The 20,253-nt window shown below is 31.2% G+C and overlaps 2 protein-coding genes across 7 annotated transcripts; one reads left to right on the forward strand and one right to left on the reverse strand.

The window, feature by feature from the left end:
* Positions 1 to 2,603: 2,603 nt before the first annotated feature.
* LOC148604936 (uncharacterized) lies at positions 2,604 to 11,695 on the forward strand. 6 transcript variants are annotated; one of them, XM_088547720.1, is made up of 8 exons: positions 2,604 to 2,830; positions 4,279 to 4,424; positions 5,241 to 5,421; positions 5,635 to 5,714; positions 6,980 to 7,127; positions 8,356 to 8,436; positions 8,732 to 8,806; positions 9,414 to 11,695. In XM_088547720.1, exons 2-8 carry the CDS (start codon positions 4,375 to 4,377, stop codon positions 9,774 to 9,776), a joined length of 978 nt encoding a protein of 325 aa, XP_088403846.1. In that variant the 5' UTR covers positions 2,604 to 2,830; positions 4,279 to 4,374; the 3' UTR covers positions 9,777 to 11,695. The 6 variants fall into 6 exon arrangements, with proteins under 6 accessions (XP_088403846.1, XP_088403848.1, XP_088403849.1 ...); XM_088547722.1 differs by lacking the exon at positions 4,279 to 4,424 and adding an exon at positions 3,200 to 3,240 and having other exon boundaries at positions 2,607 to 2,830; XM_088547718.1 differs by lacking the exon at positions 2,604 to 2,830 and adding an exon at positions 3,239 to 3,259.
* LOC148604937 (uncharacterized) lies at positions 10,584 to 15,387 on the reverse strand. The gene is made up of 5 exons (XM_088547717.1): positions 15,264 to 15,387; positions 13,582 to 14,127; positions 12,782 to 13,327; positions 12,364 to 12,475; positions 10,584 to 10,958 (listed from the first exon to the last, which is right to left on the reverse strand). Exons 1-5 carry the CDS (start codon positions 15,334 to 15,336, stop codon positions 10,802 to 10,804), a joined length of 1,434 nt encoding a protein of 477 aa, XP_088403843.1. The 5' UTR covers positions 15,337 to 15,387; the 3' UTR covers positions 10,584 to 10,801.
* Positions 15,388 to 20,253: the final 4,866 nt, after the last annotated feature.

Raw genomic sequence — 20,253 nt, forward strand, 5'->3', positions numbered from 1 at the left:
CTTAGGAGATAAAAATATATAGAATGTACTGTAGAATTCAACGTTCAGGGAGATAACTCTGAAAACGACACTAAAATACAATATAAAATATTGGATTTTCAATATGGATTATCTCCTGAGAGCAGGCAGATTGAAAAGAATAATTGTACAATTCTTCATATAGACCCTTTAAACAACTTAATTACAAAAATAAAAATCTGTAGCCTTTTTTTTTAGGTCATCACATATTACAGAATTTGCATGAATTCTTACAAAGACTGCTACTTAACTGGTTGATATCTTTAATTAAGTTATTGGTATATGTAGCTTATGATATGGAACCTAAAGAGTAAAATAATACAAAGTTTTATCAACAAGTCTATCATGAAGTTCTATTTCTTTACATTCAACATCATTCAATAATAACACTTTGATATGATTTTTCCTTTTGAAATATTCTAAAAAATAAAATAAAACTCGCCGAAGTTGATTGATTCATTCCTTTCAAAGATTGATCTAATGATACAACATCATCTGATTATTACATTAGGTCTCTTTTTTGTTGTTGCAAAAGATCATTGATATCTTGTTGTCAAATTCCAGATGAATATCCCCCCCCCCCCTCAAAGAAAAATTCTGAACATACACATTTACGTTAGAATCATGTAAATGAAGTAAAAGAGTGATAAGTCGAACAATTTAACAACTTTAAACAACCTTAAAATCTTCTGGAAAACCAAATATTTGTGTTAAAGTGCCTATTGGAAGTCTGTCTAAGCATGATTCAATAATTAAAAGATTGAACGATTGATGTTTATTATGTATTTGAACCTGCTATTTGATTTACCGAAAGGATAAGCCAGAATTTTATAGTACTGTTAAACATAGAAAAGTAAACATGCCAACCAAGTCGGGGATATTATTTTGAATCTTGGCAATTGTATCTAAGGTAACTTTTTTGTTTTGTTTATTCGGCTGACAAACAATGCTTCCCGCTAACATTCTCACTAACAATCAATGTATAATCAGTAAATCATGTTTGTCCATTTTTTTTAAGTTCATCATTATTACATATATCGATTTTTTATCTTCATTGGTACATACCAATTACAAATGCATTCTACAAGGACGCCTTTTAGCATATAATAGAAATCTAGGACCACTACTCAATATGACATGAGGGAGACATAGAACTAATTCGTAACATCATATTTGAAACAATTTGTAGTTCTTAAAATCTACTCCTTGATCTTCAAATAATGTCACAGTAAAGTGTTCAATAGTGGCGTTAAAGGCATTAAATACAAGGCAATGAACACTTGTATAACGAGTCCGATGAATAAATAAGGGTATTCATTCTAGCTGTCTAGAGATAGCTTAGCTGTGTATGTAATGTCTGAATACTTACGTGAGCACCGTACTAACATTACAAAAACAACAAAGATTCTAGCTTAATACAACTTATTAACACAATTAGAACACGGAAAGGGGGAATCTGTTGAAATAACAACAATATAGGGAATATAACGTCTATAAAGGAAGAGGAAATTCTTCACAGCGTCATCTTGTAACAATTAACATTGAGGTGTATCGACGTTTTGCTCCTAATGTATTTAAAAGCAACGTAAGAAAACACATCGACATGAATGCAGAGGAAAAGTAAAAAGCAAAACAAAACATAAGATAAACAATATGGTCTTTCCAATATGAGAAAGAGTAATCAAGGGAACCAAGGTTATAGCGGCAATCAAAAGAATGTAATCCAGGGACAAAAACCAGACATGGAAAACAGACATACACAACAAAGAACATAAAGTAACTAAAATCATACATACAAAGTAACAAAAGTAAATGAGTAACTCGGACACCACTAAAAACTGGGAGCATGGACCAGGTGTACCGGTATGTAAGCGTTCTCTGCTTTTCTTTAATACAAACATATATCAATAGGATAGTTCACAAACCTCTATAATATGATTTTGTTTCAAGGGTTGCGTTTATATGTATTCACTGTTGTTGCATTTATGATCTCTATATGTACAAGTCGTGTCTTACTCCCGAATTCATCTTCTTATGCAAGAACAAAAATAGTTACACAGTGGTATAAGCAAGGCTTTCCCGTCAGCTCAAAGGGGCAAAAATATAAGAACAATGGCAACTACATGTAAGGCTCAATTCTAAAATCAATGTACAAACTATTAACAATACAAACATAGCCAAAATAAGGTGAAAGAATCATCACAAACAGATTAAATATAAATATTGCAATTGTATAAAATATGTACATAATGCACCTTATTAGGGGATAACATAAAATTAAATGATATTTTTTGTGCAAGAAAAATCGGTAATTATTGTAATTTCAAACCACACGAAAAAAATTATCCCACAGCTAGATCCTATTTAAAGCCTGTTTTATATACTGTAAATCAAAATGTAAATTTTATGCTATAAGAATAATTCTTCTTGACAACATCTAAATTTAATGTAAACAAATCTTTTAAACGGAATCCAAAATTCAAAATAATGAACTGTGTTTGAGGACGGGTGTCCTAAGTAGTGAGTGTATATATATATATACGTCTTGATTTAATACACGTTTTACCGAGCGCTCAAACCATTCAATTTGTTTGTCATCGAAATTTAAACACAGACAAAAACATGTGTAGGGGATCTGATTATGATCTATTGATGTTTTTAAACGTACTGAATGCGGAAGAATAATTCAGAATATATTTACAGTTGAGTGTATCAGTCTTTCAGTGTAATAGGAAGAATTGTCACAAGATACAAAATGCAGTTGAAGAGTACGACGTCCATATGTTCAGGAAATTGAAAGACAACGCCAAAGGTATGTAAAGATGTGTTTATCTATGCGAAGTGTACACTTTGTTGATAGTTTTTACGATCAATAGTTTAAGTGTAAATACAATTATGTACCGAAGTACCTTATGTATATGGCATCAATTCTTCCGGTGTGTAATAAAATCACTTCTGACAGATAGTGTACTGAAACATGTAATATTGAAACTATGACTTTCTTTCTTTCAACAATGTCTAAAACATATTGTTCTTGTTATGATTTAATCTAAGAATTAGGTTTTGCAGTTCATTTTAAGATACATTCAATGAATTGCATTTCAGTACACTTCGGAACACGTATATACAATTGTTTTTAACCATATGTTTTTATATAAGCTTTAGGACATATTTTTTACAGAGATAACAATTCATAATGTGAAAATGTGGGAATACAGATTAGTAAGTTATATATATGCAGGTATATCGATTTTCAACTCTATTCCAAATTGGGATAAGATTTAAATTTAACTCCTAAAATAAAAATCAGATTTTTCCTTTGGAATTAGATAAAAATAAAATAAGAGCGAATCTCTAAGATATCTTTAATATCTTCATTACTAATAAAAATGTAATGTTTATCAATTTAGATTAAGCAATCCATGTTTTAGATAATAAAATGATCAGTGTTTTGTAATCTCTATTTAATACAAATGTTGGAAAGTAGATAACGGTAGATACGTAATTGGTATAATTGAAACAACATACACAAACGAATTGAGTATTTTAAGAGAAGTTTTAAGCTGATAAAATAAGGATTGTGTTTTATTTTCGGAAATTTATTGTATAAAAATTTTCCATGGTATGCATATGCATTTTATTGACAAAACTACCCTTCTACAAATGCTCAAGTCATTGTCTCCGTTTAGTTCCTGACGACTCTTTGTTGTGTTTGTCTGTTTCCCCCGTCTGGTCTTTGTCCACGGATTTTTTTTTCCGCTAGAATCTTGATTCCTGTAATTACTGTTTCAGGCAATGCGCGCAGTGGAAAAATAAAACATGAGAAATATCTTTCACGATTGCAAACATCCCAAAGTTTTGACAATATTTTATCATGTCTTCCAATCTAATGCTGCTTATTTAGTGAGTTAGCCGATTACATGGTCTATGACGTATAGTTCAAAAGGAATTATGAATTTTGATCTCTTTGATTTTTTGAGAAATTCGAGGTTATATACCATCTAAGATCTGTTATTGTAAAACAATTTGCCAATTGTTATTCTTTATTTTATGTTGCCCTATCCGTGAGGATCTTACATGTCTGCATCAAAATTATTAGCTATCATCATGCCGCTATAGGGGCCTTAATACACGCATTTTATCATTGTTTAGTAATTCGAATCTTTTAACATATACAGCATTCTAAGAAAAACAGCACACTGGGGATAATCGAAATTCATATAAACCTTTTTTTTTTGGTTTGATTTCCTTGAACGGAAGAAGGTCAAGGTTATTGCACTGTTATCTTCCAAGAAGAAAATATCAACACATAAAGTTCCGTATTCAAATACTCTATCTATCATTCTACGAATAAAAATGGAGTTACCAAAAGGACAGGGTGTTAAATTAATTTATAGTAGTCAAATGTAAGTAGCCTAGGAAAATGATATTAGGAAAGAGTAATCAAAGGAACTAAGATTCTGGTGGAAGTAAAACGAATGTTATCCAGGGACAAAGACCAGACAAAGAAAACAGACAAACACAAAAAGAACATCAAATAACAAAACTATTATATACAAAATAACAAAAGTAAATGAGCAACTCGGACTTCACTAAACACTGAGAGCACGGACCAGGTTGGGTAAACGTATTTGCTGTTCTAGAAAAACCCGTCAAGTTGCTCATAAGTCAAGTCCAGGGAAGGCAAATGAGGAAAGGAAAACTATGACATATTGAACAAATCAGTTCTCATGGTAAAAATGGATACATCGTAACGATCCAGGAGTGCATGATGACGACTATAAAACGTTTGTAGGAACAAAACCCGTTTCAGAAGCCTTATTGTAAGAACACTAGTGCAATACAAAAAGTACGCGTAGTTACGGCAAGCTATGACATGTATAAGAAGGTTATAATAAAGATGACTATAATATACATATTGCTTGGAACATTTAATGATGTTTATATTTCGGCACTAGTATAAGGGAATCAAATACGGTTTCACACTTTTCGTCGCAAACATCTGGCAACGGTCACATAACTTATGTTTAGAACATATGAAATGGTAAAACATTGTTTTATTGTGAACAGATTATGAAGATAACATTTTTTTTTAAAACAAATATCCGAGTACGGTTACGTACTTTTGTATCAACTATCTGATTAAATACATTTTGTTGCGACACATTTTATATGATAACGGTGACATACTTTATCATACATCAATTACACGTTGTTTTTAGTAGAAAAATGGAAATGACCAGAACAAATCCCGCAAAACAGAGTGTTCGGAGCCCGCCACTAAAACACGCGCATGCTGAGAATTCGTTCAATAAATATGTGAAGAGCCTAGACGGTAACCAACCAAATACTCAGGTCCTAGAGCAATTGACTGAATTACAGACCTTGTTCAGAGATATCAAGGTAAGCTGTGTTTCCTTTTAAAATAAAATCTGTACAATTAATGATATGCTTTTAGATACACAAATATAAGTTTACTGTTCGTTTTCATTACTATTTCAAACAAACAACGATGTAACTCACTCCAAAATCAATATATGTTTGCATCAGCTTGATCCCTCTGTTAGCACTGAAATGTTGTAAAAGCCTTAAAATCCATATGAGTATTTGTTTCAGGATAAAGAAAATGCCAAAATGGATGACATCGAAAAAAAAATTCACGAAGAGGCAGAAGAAATCAAAACAATAACTAGAAGGTAAAAGCATTTAACACATCACATAGTGGGAAATTTATGCGAGGTTCTAATTTCGCTACAATCGCAAGGTCGGAAAAATCGCGAAAATTAAATCTCGACATTTTTATATAACTTCCATTTCATAAAATCTGAAAACGTGTATAACAATGACTGCGAAAACTTGACACCTCTAATTATCGAGTAAATCGTGATATTCAGAATCCCTGAAAGAGTAATCAAGGGAGCCAAGGTTATAGCGATAATCAAAATAATGCAATCCAGGGACAAAGACCAGACATGGAAAACAGTCATACACAACAAAGAACATAAAATAACTAACATCATACATACAAAGTAACAAAAGTAAATGAGCAACTCGGACTCCACTAAAAACTGGGAGCATGGACCAGGTGCATCGGTAGGGTAGGCGGCCTCTGCTTTTCTAGAGACACCCGCCGAATTGCTCATTAAAAGTCAAGTCCGGGGTAGGCGAAAGAAGAAAGGAAATATTCCCGCTATACGATATGTGGTCGGTTAAAATAAAGATGCTAGATTTCACTTCCTATTAAGTTGTGTATGATAAATGTAGTATTGGGAAAGGAGATTTGGAGATTATCCAAAGAGTGATGAGGTAATGGGGAATGGGCCAATGGGAAAAGGGACGTGGTGCTAAGGGGTCAGAAATCTGTTACACTAAGCACACATTGATGATAAACATATACAATCCTTGGTTTAAACGTATTGGGCGATGCTGAAATTGAATGGGGAATGTGGCGTGATGAATACGTCAATTTTGGATGGGGCATGGAGGGATTTTTTGGAATGGGGCAATTAGAAATGGAGAGAATTGGAAGTAGCTGTACATGTGGCTAAAACTTCAAACATTGACAGCTTATTTGATGATTTATTTATACCAGACAATATTAACATGACTATTTGTGGAGATTAAACATGAATAATGCGATGTAATAAGGTGAAGTTGATTTGTAATGTTATTTCGAGCACATATATCAACAGCTTTGCCTCTCATGTTTTTTATGTGTTGATGCGCATTAGCACATTTATACAATATGTTCAATTAGATGGCATATCTTTCATATGTAATTTAGTTGAACATATTAATTTATAACTTCATCTTATAACATAGATATAGGATACAAGAAAGATGACAACATAACATAACCAGTCTTTCTTATTTTCATACTGTTCGACTATGGTTAAGTCTTGAAAGTACTTTAGTTCTAATGTAATTGTTTTACTTTACATGTTTGTGCTTTTGTCCTTAGAATTCAATCTATGAGAGTCAACCCCGAGAAGGAAACTAATGACGCTAGACAAGACTTTACAGTCAAATATTTCAAGTTTAGTACAAACGAAAGGAGAGATTTATGTGAGGCCCTCAAGAGTGCCTCAAAACCATGTGATATTTTAAAGGTAATGATGTATTTATATCAAGTTGTTCAATTATACATCAAAACATCAGAAAACATTCAATAAGTGTCAAATAGTACAAATTCCGAAATAGTCTTCTTTGTTCTTGCTACAATCATTAATTATTTCCAGTCATCTTTACAGGAGTTATATTGTCGTCTTCATGAACTCGTGGATCGTTATGGTTTATCCTCTGCGCGATGAAAACTGATTTGTTCGAAGTGTCATCGTTTTCCTTACCTCTTTCGTCAAACCTGGACTTTACTTTTTTATGAGCAACTCGGCGGGTGTGTCTTACAATACCAGTGCACCTTGCCCATGCTTCAAGTTTTTAATGGAGTCCAGATTGCTCATTTACTCTTGTTGCTTTGTATGTGATAGTTTAGTTATTTCATGTTCTTTGTTATGTATGTCTTTTTTTCTATGTGTTGTCATTTTCCCTGGATTACATTCTTTTGATTTCCGCTAGAATTGCATTTCCCTTGATCACTCTTAAAGAGACTGCAGATGACAGAATAGAAGTTTTAGATGTTATATCTCAAAATTATATCGTTTTAATAGTAGACAATATATGGTGACAGTAGAAGTAATTTAATTTAACTTGATTGTATATTTTGTGATTTCATCTTATGTCAGTTTCCTACACACATTTAACTACATTCATTAAACGAATGAGAACATTTCAATAGATGGGGGCTTTTTTTAAGTATCATTTTTGTTATCTTCTGTCCAATACACTTGATCATATTCGAGGTTGTTTACTTTTGTATTTTTGTGGGTATAATCAGTATTTATAAACCGGATGTTCATTTGCAATAAAACACATCACAAAAAGAAAAGAGAATGCTCTAAGGCAAATAACTTATAATGTAATTTCCACAAAATGTGGTAAATGTTGCAAATGAAATTTAAAAAGATTAAAAATAAAACACGAATGAAACCGAAAACACAGTATTTGTCTATAACCTTTGTATAAAAGTAAATGAGAACATGGTCTTAATTTGTTTTTTGTTTTTGTTTTTGTTTTTTGTTTTGTTTTGTTTTGGTTTGTTTTTTTTTTTTTTTGTTTTTTTTTTTATATATTGATATCTATATCAATTGAGTATTTTGATAACTGTGTCGACTGTCCATTTGGTATCTGTATCAATTATGTATATTGATACGTGTATAAATAGATTATGAAGGTAGCATGTGTCCATTTCGTATGTTGCAACCTTTGTCTATGTTTCAGGACTGTTATACAGTCTGTGAAAAAATGCACAAAGAGGCTCTTTCCCATTTGTCAAAGGCCCAATTAGTAGAACAACAACCGGTAAGACATTCATTGATTCCCGATATTGATTTAAAAAAGAATGAATTCTTAACAGTTTTAGTAGTTCAGCAATTAAATGGACACTTTCAGTTTTTATAGAAAGCACTCTTCCATTGACTACAAACAGTTTGAAAAGTGAATTTCCTTCTGGTTAGAAAACTAAACTAAACTTCTTGCATTAAAAAAAATCCTACATAATAATTGTGTACCCATTCAAATAATATCGAAATATATTTCCTATATGAAATCGAAAGATTTTGCATTTGTATTGAATACGACATCATGGATATTTTAGGTTCGTGGCGACGTAACAGAACTTTCCCAAATTCAGCGACAGTTTTGTAAAGATACTTCAAAAGCTTTGTTAAAGGTAATTACTTCTGACAATATGCTAAAGAAGGTAAAAAAATCCAACGCCATGCCACAGGTGAAAAATTCTGAAACTAATTTGCAGGAAAAAAAAACCTTTTTGAACACCGTCACCGTCCGTTATGAAAAAAACTTATTTGACACAAAGGCACACTTTTTGAAAGAAATTATTATAAGTGCTTTCAAATTGTGAAATACGGTATAATACAAACAAATAATGCATTTACAAGTAATCATCAACAATAGATACAGCACAGAAATAGCTAGGGCTTTTGTATTGGGACAACCTACAGTTTTGGTTTTTTTTAACTGATTTCAAATGATGAAATGTCAAAAGAGAAATAATCAAAAGATAACTCCATACTTTTGCTATTTAAATAAATTAAATAAGAAAAAAACAAATGGAAGAAATATTGTTTAGTCGGTTTATGGTTATTGTCTCATGTGTTGAATGTATTGATATTCTATGTTGTAAAATGCATTTATGTTGCTTGGTAAAAAGTATACGTGTAGAATTGAACTCTTAATTTAACTTACCAGAAGTCAGATAATGCTTTTAATTTTGGTACAAGGGTTAAATATATGTCACATTGTTTATCTTTTTCCAGAAAGTCGCATCTAATGATAAAACGTCAAGTTCTGCTTTCTCATCGACGTATTTTAAGTTACAACAGGTGTGTGATAAGCAAATCCTGGACAATTACTATCTTAAAACGTTTGAGTTGTGTTGGATAATGCAAACCTATAGTCCTCCCTACAAATTCTGCTATGACAAATTCATTAGAGAAGACACCGAGGATGACATAAACATGCCTGAAGGAATAGAGGCACCAAAGAAAAAGAAAAAGATTAGACTATTTAGACCAAAATCTACGATACTATCAGACCAATTAGAACTGAAGTATCCTGCTGTGGTACAAGGTACCGCAAAAGTTGCACGAGGATTAAGACAAAAGAAGGTCTTTTACTGAAGAAGGCGCTTTTTGTAATTGCTGTTTTCTTATTATGTTATGTTTAGTTGTTATTGGCGGTATCCAAGAACTATTTTGCTTTTAAAATTCACAATTTAATTAATCATTTTGATTCTGTCAAATAATATCTATATATACATGTATGTTGATATACAGATAAACATGAATTGATTTCAGAATGCTGCTTAATTAAATAACAGCTGTGACTTTATATCATTGAGAATATAATGCATATTATATCATGAACAATACATACGATCTAAAACGCAGACATTGCGGTGTTAATTTAATAAATACCTGAATGAATTAGCGATAACCAGTATTTGTTAGTAGTTTAATAGTTTTTCTTAAAATTATTTATTTTGACAAATATACAGCGTTTCTGGTTTACATTGAAACAGTCTTAAATGACTCCAAACAGATAACGTCGCATAAAATCAAAAATGTTTCTTGCATTTTCTGAGAGGGCTGGCTGCAGCGTCTAGAGAGAATTTCGAACTTCAGACGCTGTTCCGGAGCTTTAAAAGAACCCTGAAACCTGATTTGTTTAGACACTGTTGAAGTCCGTTCGAATCAGTTCAAATGTATTTCAACCATGGAAAGCCAAACAACTGCCTTATCGCAAAAACAGTCCAAAAGGGGTCGGTTCAGACACGTATACATCTTTTCTAGTTTGAATTTCAAAAGGCAATCATTTCCTTTTGTTTTACATGGAAGCTATTATTCATATTGGAAGCGGAAGTTTAAGCGCGCTACGAATTTTGGTTTAACCCTCCAGTTTCATTGGAAATATCTATCAAATAAGGACTATTCCGATTATTTTTTTGTTTGTTTTTGTTTTTGTTTTTTTGTGTGTTTGTTTTTTGTTTTTGTTTTGTTTTTGTGTTTGTTTTTTGTTTTTTCTCCCTTTATATTGCACTTTGTTATTCATCCTTTCCTTTTTGACTATTGATGAGTTTATCAGTTTATTAATTTTGTTATTAACCTTTACATTTACATTGACAATTTATATGTTTCATGTGAACTCATCGTCGACCACTAATTCGTGTTGTTCCATTGTGAGCCTTACACAACGGAAGTGTTGCTTCTGTGTATGACAATGGTTTTGATGGGCCAAGTGATACCACTGTGTACTGCCGAACCATAAACTCATCGGTACTTATCGCTTTGGTTTTTCCCGATCTGAAATGATATTCATGTTGTATATGTACATACATATGTGCAAAGTGTATCATGTGACAGATATTGAATTGCTACCGCTCTCATTCATTTGTCATCTAAATATCAATATGATTATCTTTACCTTTATAACATTTTTATTGTATATGTAAAAGTAACAATTGTCGTATTTACAATGTAAAAGTTTATATTCTATGCAAATTTTGAGACGCCTAAGTAAAAATTTGCAGGATGATTAACGAACCACTTTGTGATTCAAGTTATTGTTTTATAATAGAAACGTCAGGAATACGCTTTTCGACTTCTTAAATTTACTATGCTTAGTTTCTTTGTTGATAATGTACACATGACTAAGATAAGAGTATGCATGTATCACAGATATTTTTTGTATTTGTTCAAATTTCATTTATTCAAATGTGGTTGATATGGAAGAGCAATCAAGGAAATCAAGATTAGGGCGATAATCAAAATAATATATTCCATGGTTAACAACTAGACAGGGAAAATAGACAAAAAAATGAAAAGAAAAAAAAAACAAAAAACAAAACAAAACAAAACATGAAACAACCAAAGTAACACTACAATGAAACATAATTAAATGAGCAACCCGATGACCATTAAAATGGGAGCATTGATCAGGTGTACCGGTTAAGTAAGCGCGCTCTTTTTTCCTTGAAAATTCCTTTGAGCCACTCGTAAAATGTCGCGTCTGGGGTAGACGAGAGAAAAAAAAATGAAAACTAATACACGGAGAACAAATCGGTTCTCGTGGTGCAGATGGAAACACTGTAAAGATGCACGTGTCTAGAATGACGATTAGAACTCGGCGGGTGATTCTAAAAAAAAACAGAGGACAATTACCCTACCGGTGCACCTGGTCCATGCTCCCAGTTTTTATTGGAGTCCGAGTTGCTCATTTACTCTTGTAACTTGGTGTGTATTATTTTAGTTACTTTATGTTCTTTATTGTGTTTGTCTGTTTTCCATGTCAGGTCTTTGTCCCTGAATTTCATTTTTTTGGTTTCTCGAAACATTTGTGTACAATGTTGAATTTTATGTCATATACATTATTTCCGGATCTTTTCTTATACACTATTGATGTTTTTGTATAGAATTATACAAATAAGGAAAATGAATTATGTTTCCTTAAACAATAATACAATAAACAAAACCAAATAGTCATATAAAGATCGATTCCATAATTACTGATTAGGAGTGATTTAACAATCAAAATTTAGCAGGCAATAGAACCTAAGACCATTTAATAAAACGGTCTTTGTATTCGCAGGTAGACGGAAGTGGAATATAGTTACAGAAATACTAAAAGAAAAGTATTTCAAATACTATCAGATAATAGCATGCATGTTAAACTTGCATTTGTAAATTTTTTTGATGAGAAAGCTCTTACCTAATTTTTTTCCTCACACAAAATAAAATTAGCGAGATAATTGCAATTACTGCCAATGCAACAATAACTGCTATCACAATGGTATTCATTCCTCCTGTATCAGTTTCAGTTTCTGAAAATACAAAACAAAACAAAAATATTAAATTTAGAATCATGTATTACCGGCATTATTTTTAAAGGTTTTTTTATGCTAGTTTTATAAAAGCATTTATTTAACTGTTAGCGTCCCGTTATAAGTGATTCGACATATTTTCCTAAACATTAAATTAAAAAAATGTGTATACTTAGTGAAAACTAAACGTAGTTTTAATTTCAGGCAAAATGCTACTAAATAAAAACAAAGGACCAAGAAATCTTTCGGTGTACTGTTGTTACATCCCTGAAGAAACTAAGAAGCAAATTCAATAACAGTACATACGTTTTTCTACCATTATTCCAGAGCTTATATTTGATAAATTATTGATAGTACTCGACTGTATTAATTTCGATGAAGTAGTTTCTTGTGTTGAAGTTATTGATTGTGCTACCACCTCTGTGTTAATATTTCCCTCTGTCGCGCGTTCTAATGTTGATGTCAATGTATTTGTTGAAGGTTCTGTTGTAACATCAAGTGTTGTAGTATGAATACTTGATGTTATTAAAGAATCGGTAGTTAACACTGTTTTTATAGTAGTTACTAAAGCTGAGATTTCAGGAAAGACTCTTGTTGCCTCGTTTGTTGTAGTTCCATCACCAGCTGTAGAATGCCTTTGGGAATAGTTTGTTTCAACTAACGTCGAGGTATCTTGTTGGAAAGAAGTTGTTTCTTCAAATGTTGTTGGCATTTTTTCTGTAACGAGCTGTGTCGTCGTTATTATATCTGTTACTTGTGCTTTTGTTGTGGGTAGAACCTTTGGCTTAAATGTCGTCGTTATCGGAACGTACACTGGGCAGCCCTGAGACAAGGTTGCATTTATTGTAAGATCTAGAATTCAAAATGAAAATATTTACACATTCATATATTATAATGCTTGAAGAACAAACATCAATACCAATACAAACGATTTGTGATTTAAAAGTATATGTCACAATTATTGGAACATACATTTAACTATTAAATTATGGCAATGGAAGTATACTTTATAATGGAATGTGTTACTATAAAAATCAATAGAAAAATGCGTTGCGTTGTTGTTTACTTATTGCACTTTTTGTAAAGATGAATTAAATCCAACATACCAAGTTTAAAAACAAGAGATGGTACAAGATTACACAGATATACATAATCTTCTATTGACATCGCAAAGTAACTGTCTGGGTCACTTGCTATATCATTAAGTTCCTGTTGGTCTTTCTCATTTCCAACTCCAATTGAAAACACATCTGCATTTAGCTCTACCTTCAACTCGGATGCAGCATTAGCAGTTTCTAAGGGGTTACTGGAAGCACCGTCAGTGATAACAACAACAGCTTTGGCAGCGGTCGATCGCCCTCCAACACTTTCGTTAAACGATGATGTCAAAACAAATTTCAAAGCATCAAATGTATACGTTCCACCGCCCGAAGTCATATTTAGGTAACTTATTGCACTTAACAGCTCCGTCTTATTCACGAACATTCCTAGAGGAAATTCTTCACGTACATCACTACTATAGGAAACTAATGATAACATAATATCATTCTGTCCTATAGATAGCCATTCTGTGACATTATAAACAAATTCTATTGCATCCGCTATGTTTGAAGAATCCAGACTACCTGATCTATCAAGTACAAATACAACATCTACAAACAGAACAAGGCATAATTTCAATTGATACATACAAGTTCTGATTCTCTACCAGTATACACGTATCAACGAATTGTTCTGCTGGTAGAGACTAGATTATTTGTCTCGAATGCGAAGTGTCGTGGATTTGATTCTTTTAAATACCAGACTTTAAAATTGGTCGTAATTTCTTTGGTAGTTAGAATGATAAATAGCAGACCCTGATTCAGATTAATTTGTCACATTTTTGTAAAGAGCCTTCCATCCCATGTTGATGCTTTATAGTTGTAAAATGGACACTGCGTACAATATGTATCTAGTAAAAGATCAAATAGTATTGAACGAAATACAAAAAAGAGATAAATCCGTTTTCAAGAAAATTCTGATGGCAATTAGAATTTATTTAACCTGTACACGTTCTCGCATTAAAATAGATAAACAAAATGTTTGTGAACGAACGATTTAAACTGCAATCATTCTACAGGAAGGGTTTCCACCATCTGAATATTGGTTGATATAAGTTCGTTTAAGAAGTATATACGTAAACCTGAACAATATACTGAGAGTATTCAGACTAATATTCCGCAAGTTACAATGCATGGGAAATTTACTCAAATAATTTTTTTTCCTATATAATAGGTAGGAAGGCTCTATATAAAAAATGTTATTAAAACAAAGATGTGTTGATAGACATGCCCCATATGTTATCTGCTTGTATATATGTAATGAATTTTCCGACCGCCGCAATTTTAAACTCACGCTCTGTAAGATCAAAAATGCCACAAAACAAGACTACGTGGACGATAGGGATTCACGAATATTTATTTATTGCATATGTGTGCATACGAATCAGTTTGTATTGCCAATAATTCTTGTGACGAAATATATCAAAGTTTATTCCTTAGATGTGTTGATTTCTTTAAGAAGTAAACGAAAGAACGAGTGATTTAGCTCTTTAAAATTACTGTTATAGTAGAAATAAATAAATGTAGAAATATTCGTTAGAAATTGGCTGGACAATTAAAGCAAAATTGAGTTCATATTATGTATAATTTGATACACCCATTATAAAACTTCATTTAGAATATTACATATATATATATCACGGATTTCTAAAATGTTATAGTAATCAATTGACAAACATTGTAATTACCTTTAGTGTTTTGACTAGATGCATATATGATCATGGTAAATATTCCTAACAGAATGAGAACCATTATAAACATCTAAAGCCATAGCAAGAACAGTTCACGACTCAAATACATGGTAATGAGAACATATCAGTTGTATAGATTATTTCATACAGTTTGTGAAATGAACCTTACTTCAATTGAAACGACGAAATCGACACTTTTGTTTTAATTGATATAGTAAATAACAATGATTCGTAACAATTGAATAAAATGATCCCTTCAATATATCTACAATTTTATAGTTCTTTAAATGCCAGTGTGAAAATAGTACAACAGCAAAGCTGTAGTATTTGTTTATATTAGCTTTTGATCGTATTGGTACAGTTAATACAACTGTGAACATGTATTATTACTATATTTTGATATTTCGATTTATCATACACATTTTTATCACGGTTAACGTAACCGTATGTAATGTACAGCTGCATAAATTTGTTTTGCAATAGGTAAATATATATATATATATATATATATATATATCATCGTAAGAAAAATGAAACGAATATATCCGCTTTACAAACTTCGCTACAAATCCTTACGAAAACTTTTTATTTAAAAAAATACCATTGTGATAGGACTTTGCATAGTAAACGGATTTAATGTGTAACGTTTGAACAAAGGACACTGAGGCCCATGTTATACATGCAATCTCGTCCGTTAATTGGCGTCACTTTCAGTATGTCGACATATTATAGTCTTATGCCCTACGTATTTACCAAGATATTTTGATCTAATGATTATCCCTGTTTTTTGAATATGGGAATTAAAAAAAAATACCGCTGAGGTGAAAGAAAATGATGAATCGGCTGTTTGAGTATCACATCCACCTTATTAGAGATACAGCAAGTGAAGTTTAAAATTTTATCAAGTTAACACAAAAATATATTTATTTAATTTGTTTTGACTTATTTACATTAGTATTTGTATCCATAGAGTGTCAAAACATTTTATTTGGGTCTACGTCTTATTTGTCGTAGGTGTTACAAATGATATGCAAATACACTGGAAGAGAAAAGTTGTGTTCCGCTTAATAGTTATTGCGAAATGAATTGTTGTACATGAACAAAAAAATTCTTTAAACCGCAAAAACCGTACCTTTGAATATGTTCATTTGAGAACAAAATACCAGTTTTTAGCGTTAAGTAATGGTGAAAGCGTACAATTAATTTAGCCTCAATAGTAATTTGAGGGTTGATTAAGCAGAATAATGTTACGAATTTCAGCAATGAGTTGCTTTTAACACTTTTCAAATTTCCGTAAGTAAAGAACTCAAAAATAAAAAAAATCACAAAAACAAAGTTATCTTTACAGTATATTAAACTGTCCTCACATCTCACAAAAACCTTGTAATATTTTGTTTGGTGAAATACATAAAATTATCTTTCAAAAAATGAATTGTTTATTATATTTGGTAAAGTTATTTCATACCTATTTCACGGCGCATTGTTATCTGTCATTTTGCAGAATTATACAGATATATTTAATTTCAATTCACTGATAGTGTTTAAAATGATATAGAAAAAATCAGTTTATTTAAAGAGAATGTTTTTGATAAAACATAATGTATGGTAAAATCACTAACATTAATTTCAAAAGGCATTTTTAAGGGAAGATAATCAAAGGGAAAATGTTTGATGTAATTGTAATGGGATTTAAGTGTACAAGAGTTGTGCACTTTTTGAAACATGAAAGAATGTCAGTTAAGAATGTTTCATATATTTCTTCAACAAATTTTATATACCATTTTCCCAGACAAAAAATTGAAAATTTCCTACAGATCCAATATAAAAAAAGTACAAAATTGACTACATTAACTCTCACATATTTTGAAATCAAGTTCGGTGACCTATGTGTTTTACATAAAAATTCTAAAGTATGGTTATTCAAGGTCATTTTTTTGAAAATTTTTTTAAAAAAATCAATATAAAAGAAATATAAGGTATTATCTAACTTAAAACATTTTTTGTTTTGGCTTAGGATATTTATCAACGGTTTATCAAATTCAGTCTTCTGTTCAACATGAATGTTATCTCTGAAGAACAGTGTTGGTGATTCTAATATAAGTAGTATATATAGTTGCTTTAGATTTCTTTTGATATGCGTTTGGCATGCAAAGTGATAGCTGAATAAAGCTATATCCGATTTCGAAATGGTCCATTGGCACGAAAAGTTTTCAATTGTATTGATAACTATTATTAATATACAATTATAGTGAGACAAGCAGAAACAAATGGTAGATTTCACACGACCGAAACTGTGATATTCGTAACCGCACTTTTAGGATTGTGAGAGAAAAAGAACACGCCTGGATATTAGATGATGAAGGATTTAAGGAGATGTTTGTTTCGATCAAACTACAATTATCTCGTTAGTGAAAGGTACACTTATCTATCAATTATCTGGACAGGTAAATAAACAGGTGAGGGGATGAAGAATGCCAGGAGATGCAAGAATTAATAACATTAAAATGACAGTCTTTACGGAAGTTTTGTAGGGTGAGATAACGGTTTAAAGAAAAACGAGGTTCAGTCATTATTTTACATTTTTGTAACATTTTACTGGTAATTTTAGTGACTATGTGATTCTCTGTAATTATTTCAATAGTCTGAATCGTTAATTGGTGTGATGGACTGATTTCCGCTGGTGAGTTTCCTGTTTTCTTATCATTTCTTATTTTACATGCATTTGACAGACATGGAAGAGATCATTTTACTTGTAAAGCTATTTCGCTGTTTTTCAACGGTGTCATGTAACTATGAAATGTGAATAGAAACAGAAATGTTTATCAAAACCGATATAAAAAAGGAAATCAGTGATGATATTAATATATTATGGATCTGACACATTTCAATTTCACATTAACGCTTGAAAGTAATATTATACTCCTTTTTGGTTTGCCACTTATTTATTTTTTTTCACTTCATATATGAATTCTAAAATTCTAAAGCCAATCGGTCTTACTTTGAGGGTCTGAGTTATTTTTGTTTTGTTTTGTTGGTTTTTATTATTTATTTTTTTTGTTTGTTTGGTTTTATAATCCGATATTTGTATACGGATTTTATTTTATATACCAAGTGGTATGGATATCTGACAATTTTAAGGGTAAAAAGTAATGCACGTTTCCGCATTTGAAGAAAAAATTTCGAAACCGTAAAAAGGTTTTTAAATATGTATTCATTACGAGCAATAGGCAGTTATTGTTTTCCTCAACATTTATCCAATGAAGTCTTTTTCAACTAGGTAGTCCTTATCGGGTATGCATTCAAGAATCACCAAGGCATTTTAAATATGAAAATCCCCTCATTTAATATCTAAAGAGTAAACTATTTTGATATGAATTTTCACTTACAGATAAAGTCATACCTAAACGTCCGTTAATTTTACATAAAATTAGAATTGAACCTATACATCCATTTAAGTTTTTTGTGTATTTCTACATGAAAGTTGTTGTTCTTGACTCTGTTTTCTCTGTTATGTCAATCATATACTTCTATTTGTATTAAACCGAGGAACTATGAGGAAACTGCGAGTCAAATCTAAATATTCCTAACGTGCTATTCCCAATACAATTACTTCAGTATTTTACAGCAGTATCTTTTATGTCATAAAGATATTATAAAAAAAATACCTGTAATATGTGTTTATTCGTGAAACTTTTTTTCTTATTTATTTTTTCAGAAAGAGAGTTCCCATAAACTTAAAACTCTGAGATCTTCGTATCTGGTTAACACATTTTATAAAAAAAAAAGTATTGGCAATAACACAAGAAAGAGCATTCCTATACGTGCAGGTAGTAAATGATCCTGCCATTTCTTTTATCGCGTTTGTATCTGAACTATTTTTATATAACCATCAATGTTTTCAAGTCTTTTAGGGTACGGTTATTGTTTTTATTTCCTCTTCATTTTGGTACTTCATGCAGATACTGTTGTGGTTTACCTTACCAATTAAAGTATAGAAACAAAAACTCAATCCATAACTCGTCATTGCGTGAAATTACTATAAAATAGTACTTGAAATAAGCCATTTTGCATAAATCACTAGTTCGATTGAGGTTTAATTATAAATGTTTGATAAAATAAGAAAATGATGTACATGTGTAGTGCATACTAGGACAAAAACAAACACAAGAAAAGATAATAGATGGAATATATTACAGATAAAAGAGTAAATAAGAAATGTGCAGTATGTGCAATTATTCATATAAATGTGTTGTGTCATAATAAACTGTACAAATAAACAGGGGGAGGGGGGATTTTTAGTCGGAAGGATGTAGTTGTTTTTATGAAGCATATATCATATATAATTGAAAATAAAATTTTAAATGTTGAAGTATTTTAAAATATGTTAATAATTTTAAAAGTTATGTCCCTTACCCTAAGTCTACCTCCTTAATTTGTTAATGCAAATAACTGTTCAAAAACAAAATCAATAAACCACAGCTACGGTTCAATGCAGATAACTTTCGGGGCGACCGATCGGTCCATATATAATAATTTGATCATCAGCATTTTAAACAATTTTCTAAATCCATATTTAACAAATTGTTGCTAAAGCAATTATTGTACTCTTGTCAAGTCGTTCATTTGGGGGAAGATGGAGATTCAAAATTATAAAAAAACAACATAAAATGTACACGAATCATACACCTGCATGGTAAGGAACCGACACAAGCCACAGCCACTAAAATTAATTATAATTTCCCTTTGTTAATATAGCAAAAACTATAAAACATCCAAAATCCGAAAATGCATAATTTTGGGAGATTTTGTATGTTTTGTATAGTAATCCTATATGGATATATACAAATGCAGGGCAATAATTGTTTTCAGAGAATTTTTATTGCAACCAACTGAAAGCTAATTTTCTAAATAGTTGTTTCAGTGTCTGGTGATTCACTACATATTTGTGTAACCAAAAGAAAGTAATTTATCGTAGATATATACAGGA

Source organism: Perna viridis, chromosome 10 (genome assembly GCF_037379345.1).
Source record: "Perna viridis isolate PV_CMFRI_1.1 ecotype Kerala chromosome 10, ASM3737934v1, whole genome shotgun sequence".
NCBI lineage: Eukaryota > Metazoa > Mollusca > Bivalvia > Mytilida > Mytilidae > Perna > Perna viridis.

Bases quoted from the DNA above. Each gene is read 5' to 3' on its own strand.
- LOC148604937 (XM_088547717.1), bottom strand. From the start codon at position 15,336: ATGTTTATAATGGTTCTCATTCTGTTAGGAATATTTACCATGATCATA. The intron at 13,328-13,581 runs GTATGTTGGATT...TTTGAATTCTAG, and splicing joins ATCTCTTGTTTTTAAACTTG to ATCTTACAATAAATGCAACC. The intron at 10,959-12,363 runs GTAAGAGCTTTC...ATATCATTTCAG, and splicing joins TGTGTGAGGAAAAAAATTAG to ATCGGGAAAAACCAAAGCGA.
- LOC148604936 (XM_088547718.1), top strand. The intron at 4,425-5,240 runs GTAAGTAGCCTA...CGTTGTTTTTAG, and splicing joins TTAATTTATAGTAGTCAAAT to TAGAAAAATGGAAATGACCA. The intron at 8,807-9,413 runs GTAATTACTTCT...ATCTTTTTCCAG, and splicing joins CTTCAAAAGCTTTGTTAAAG to AAAGTCGCATCTAATGATAA.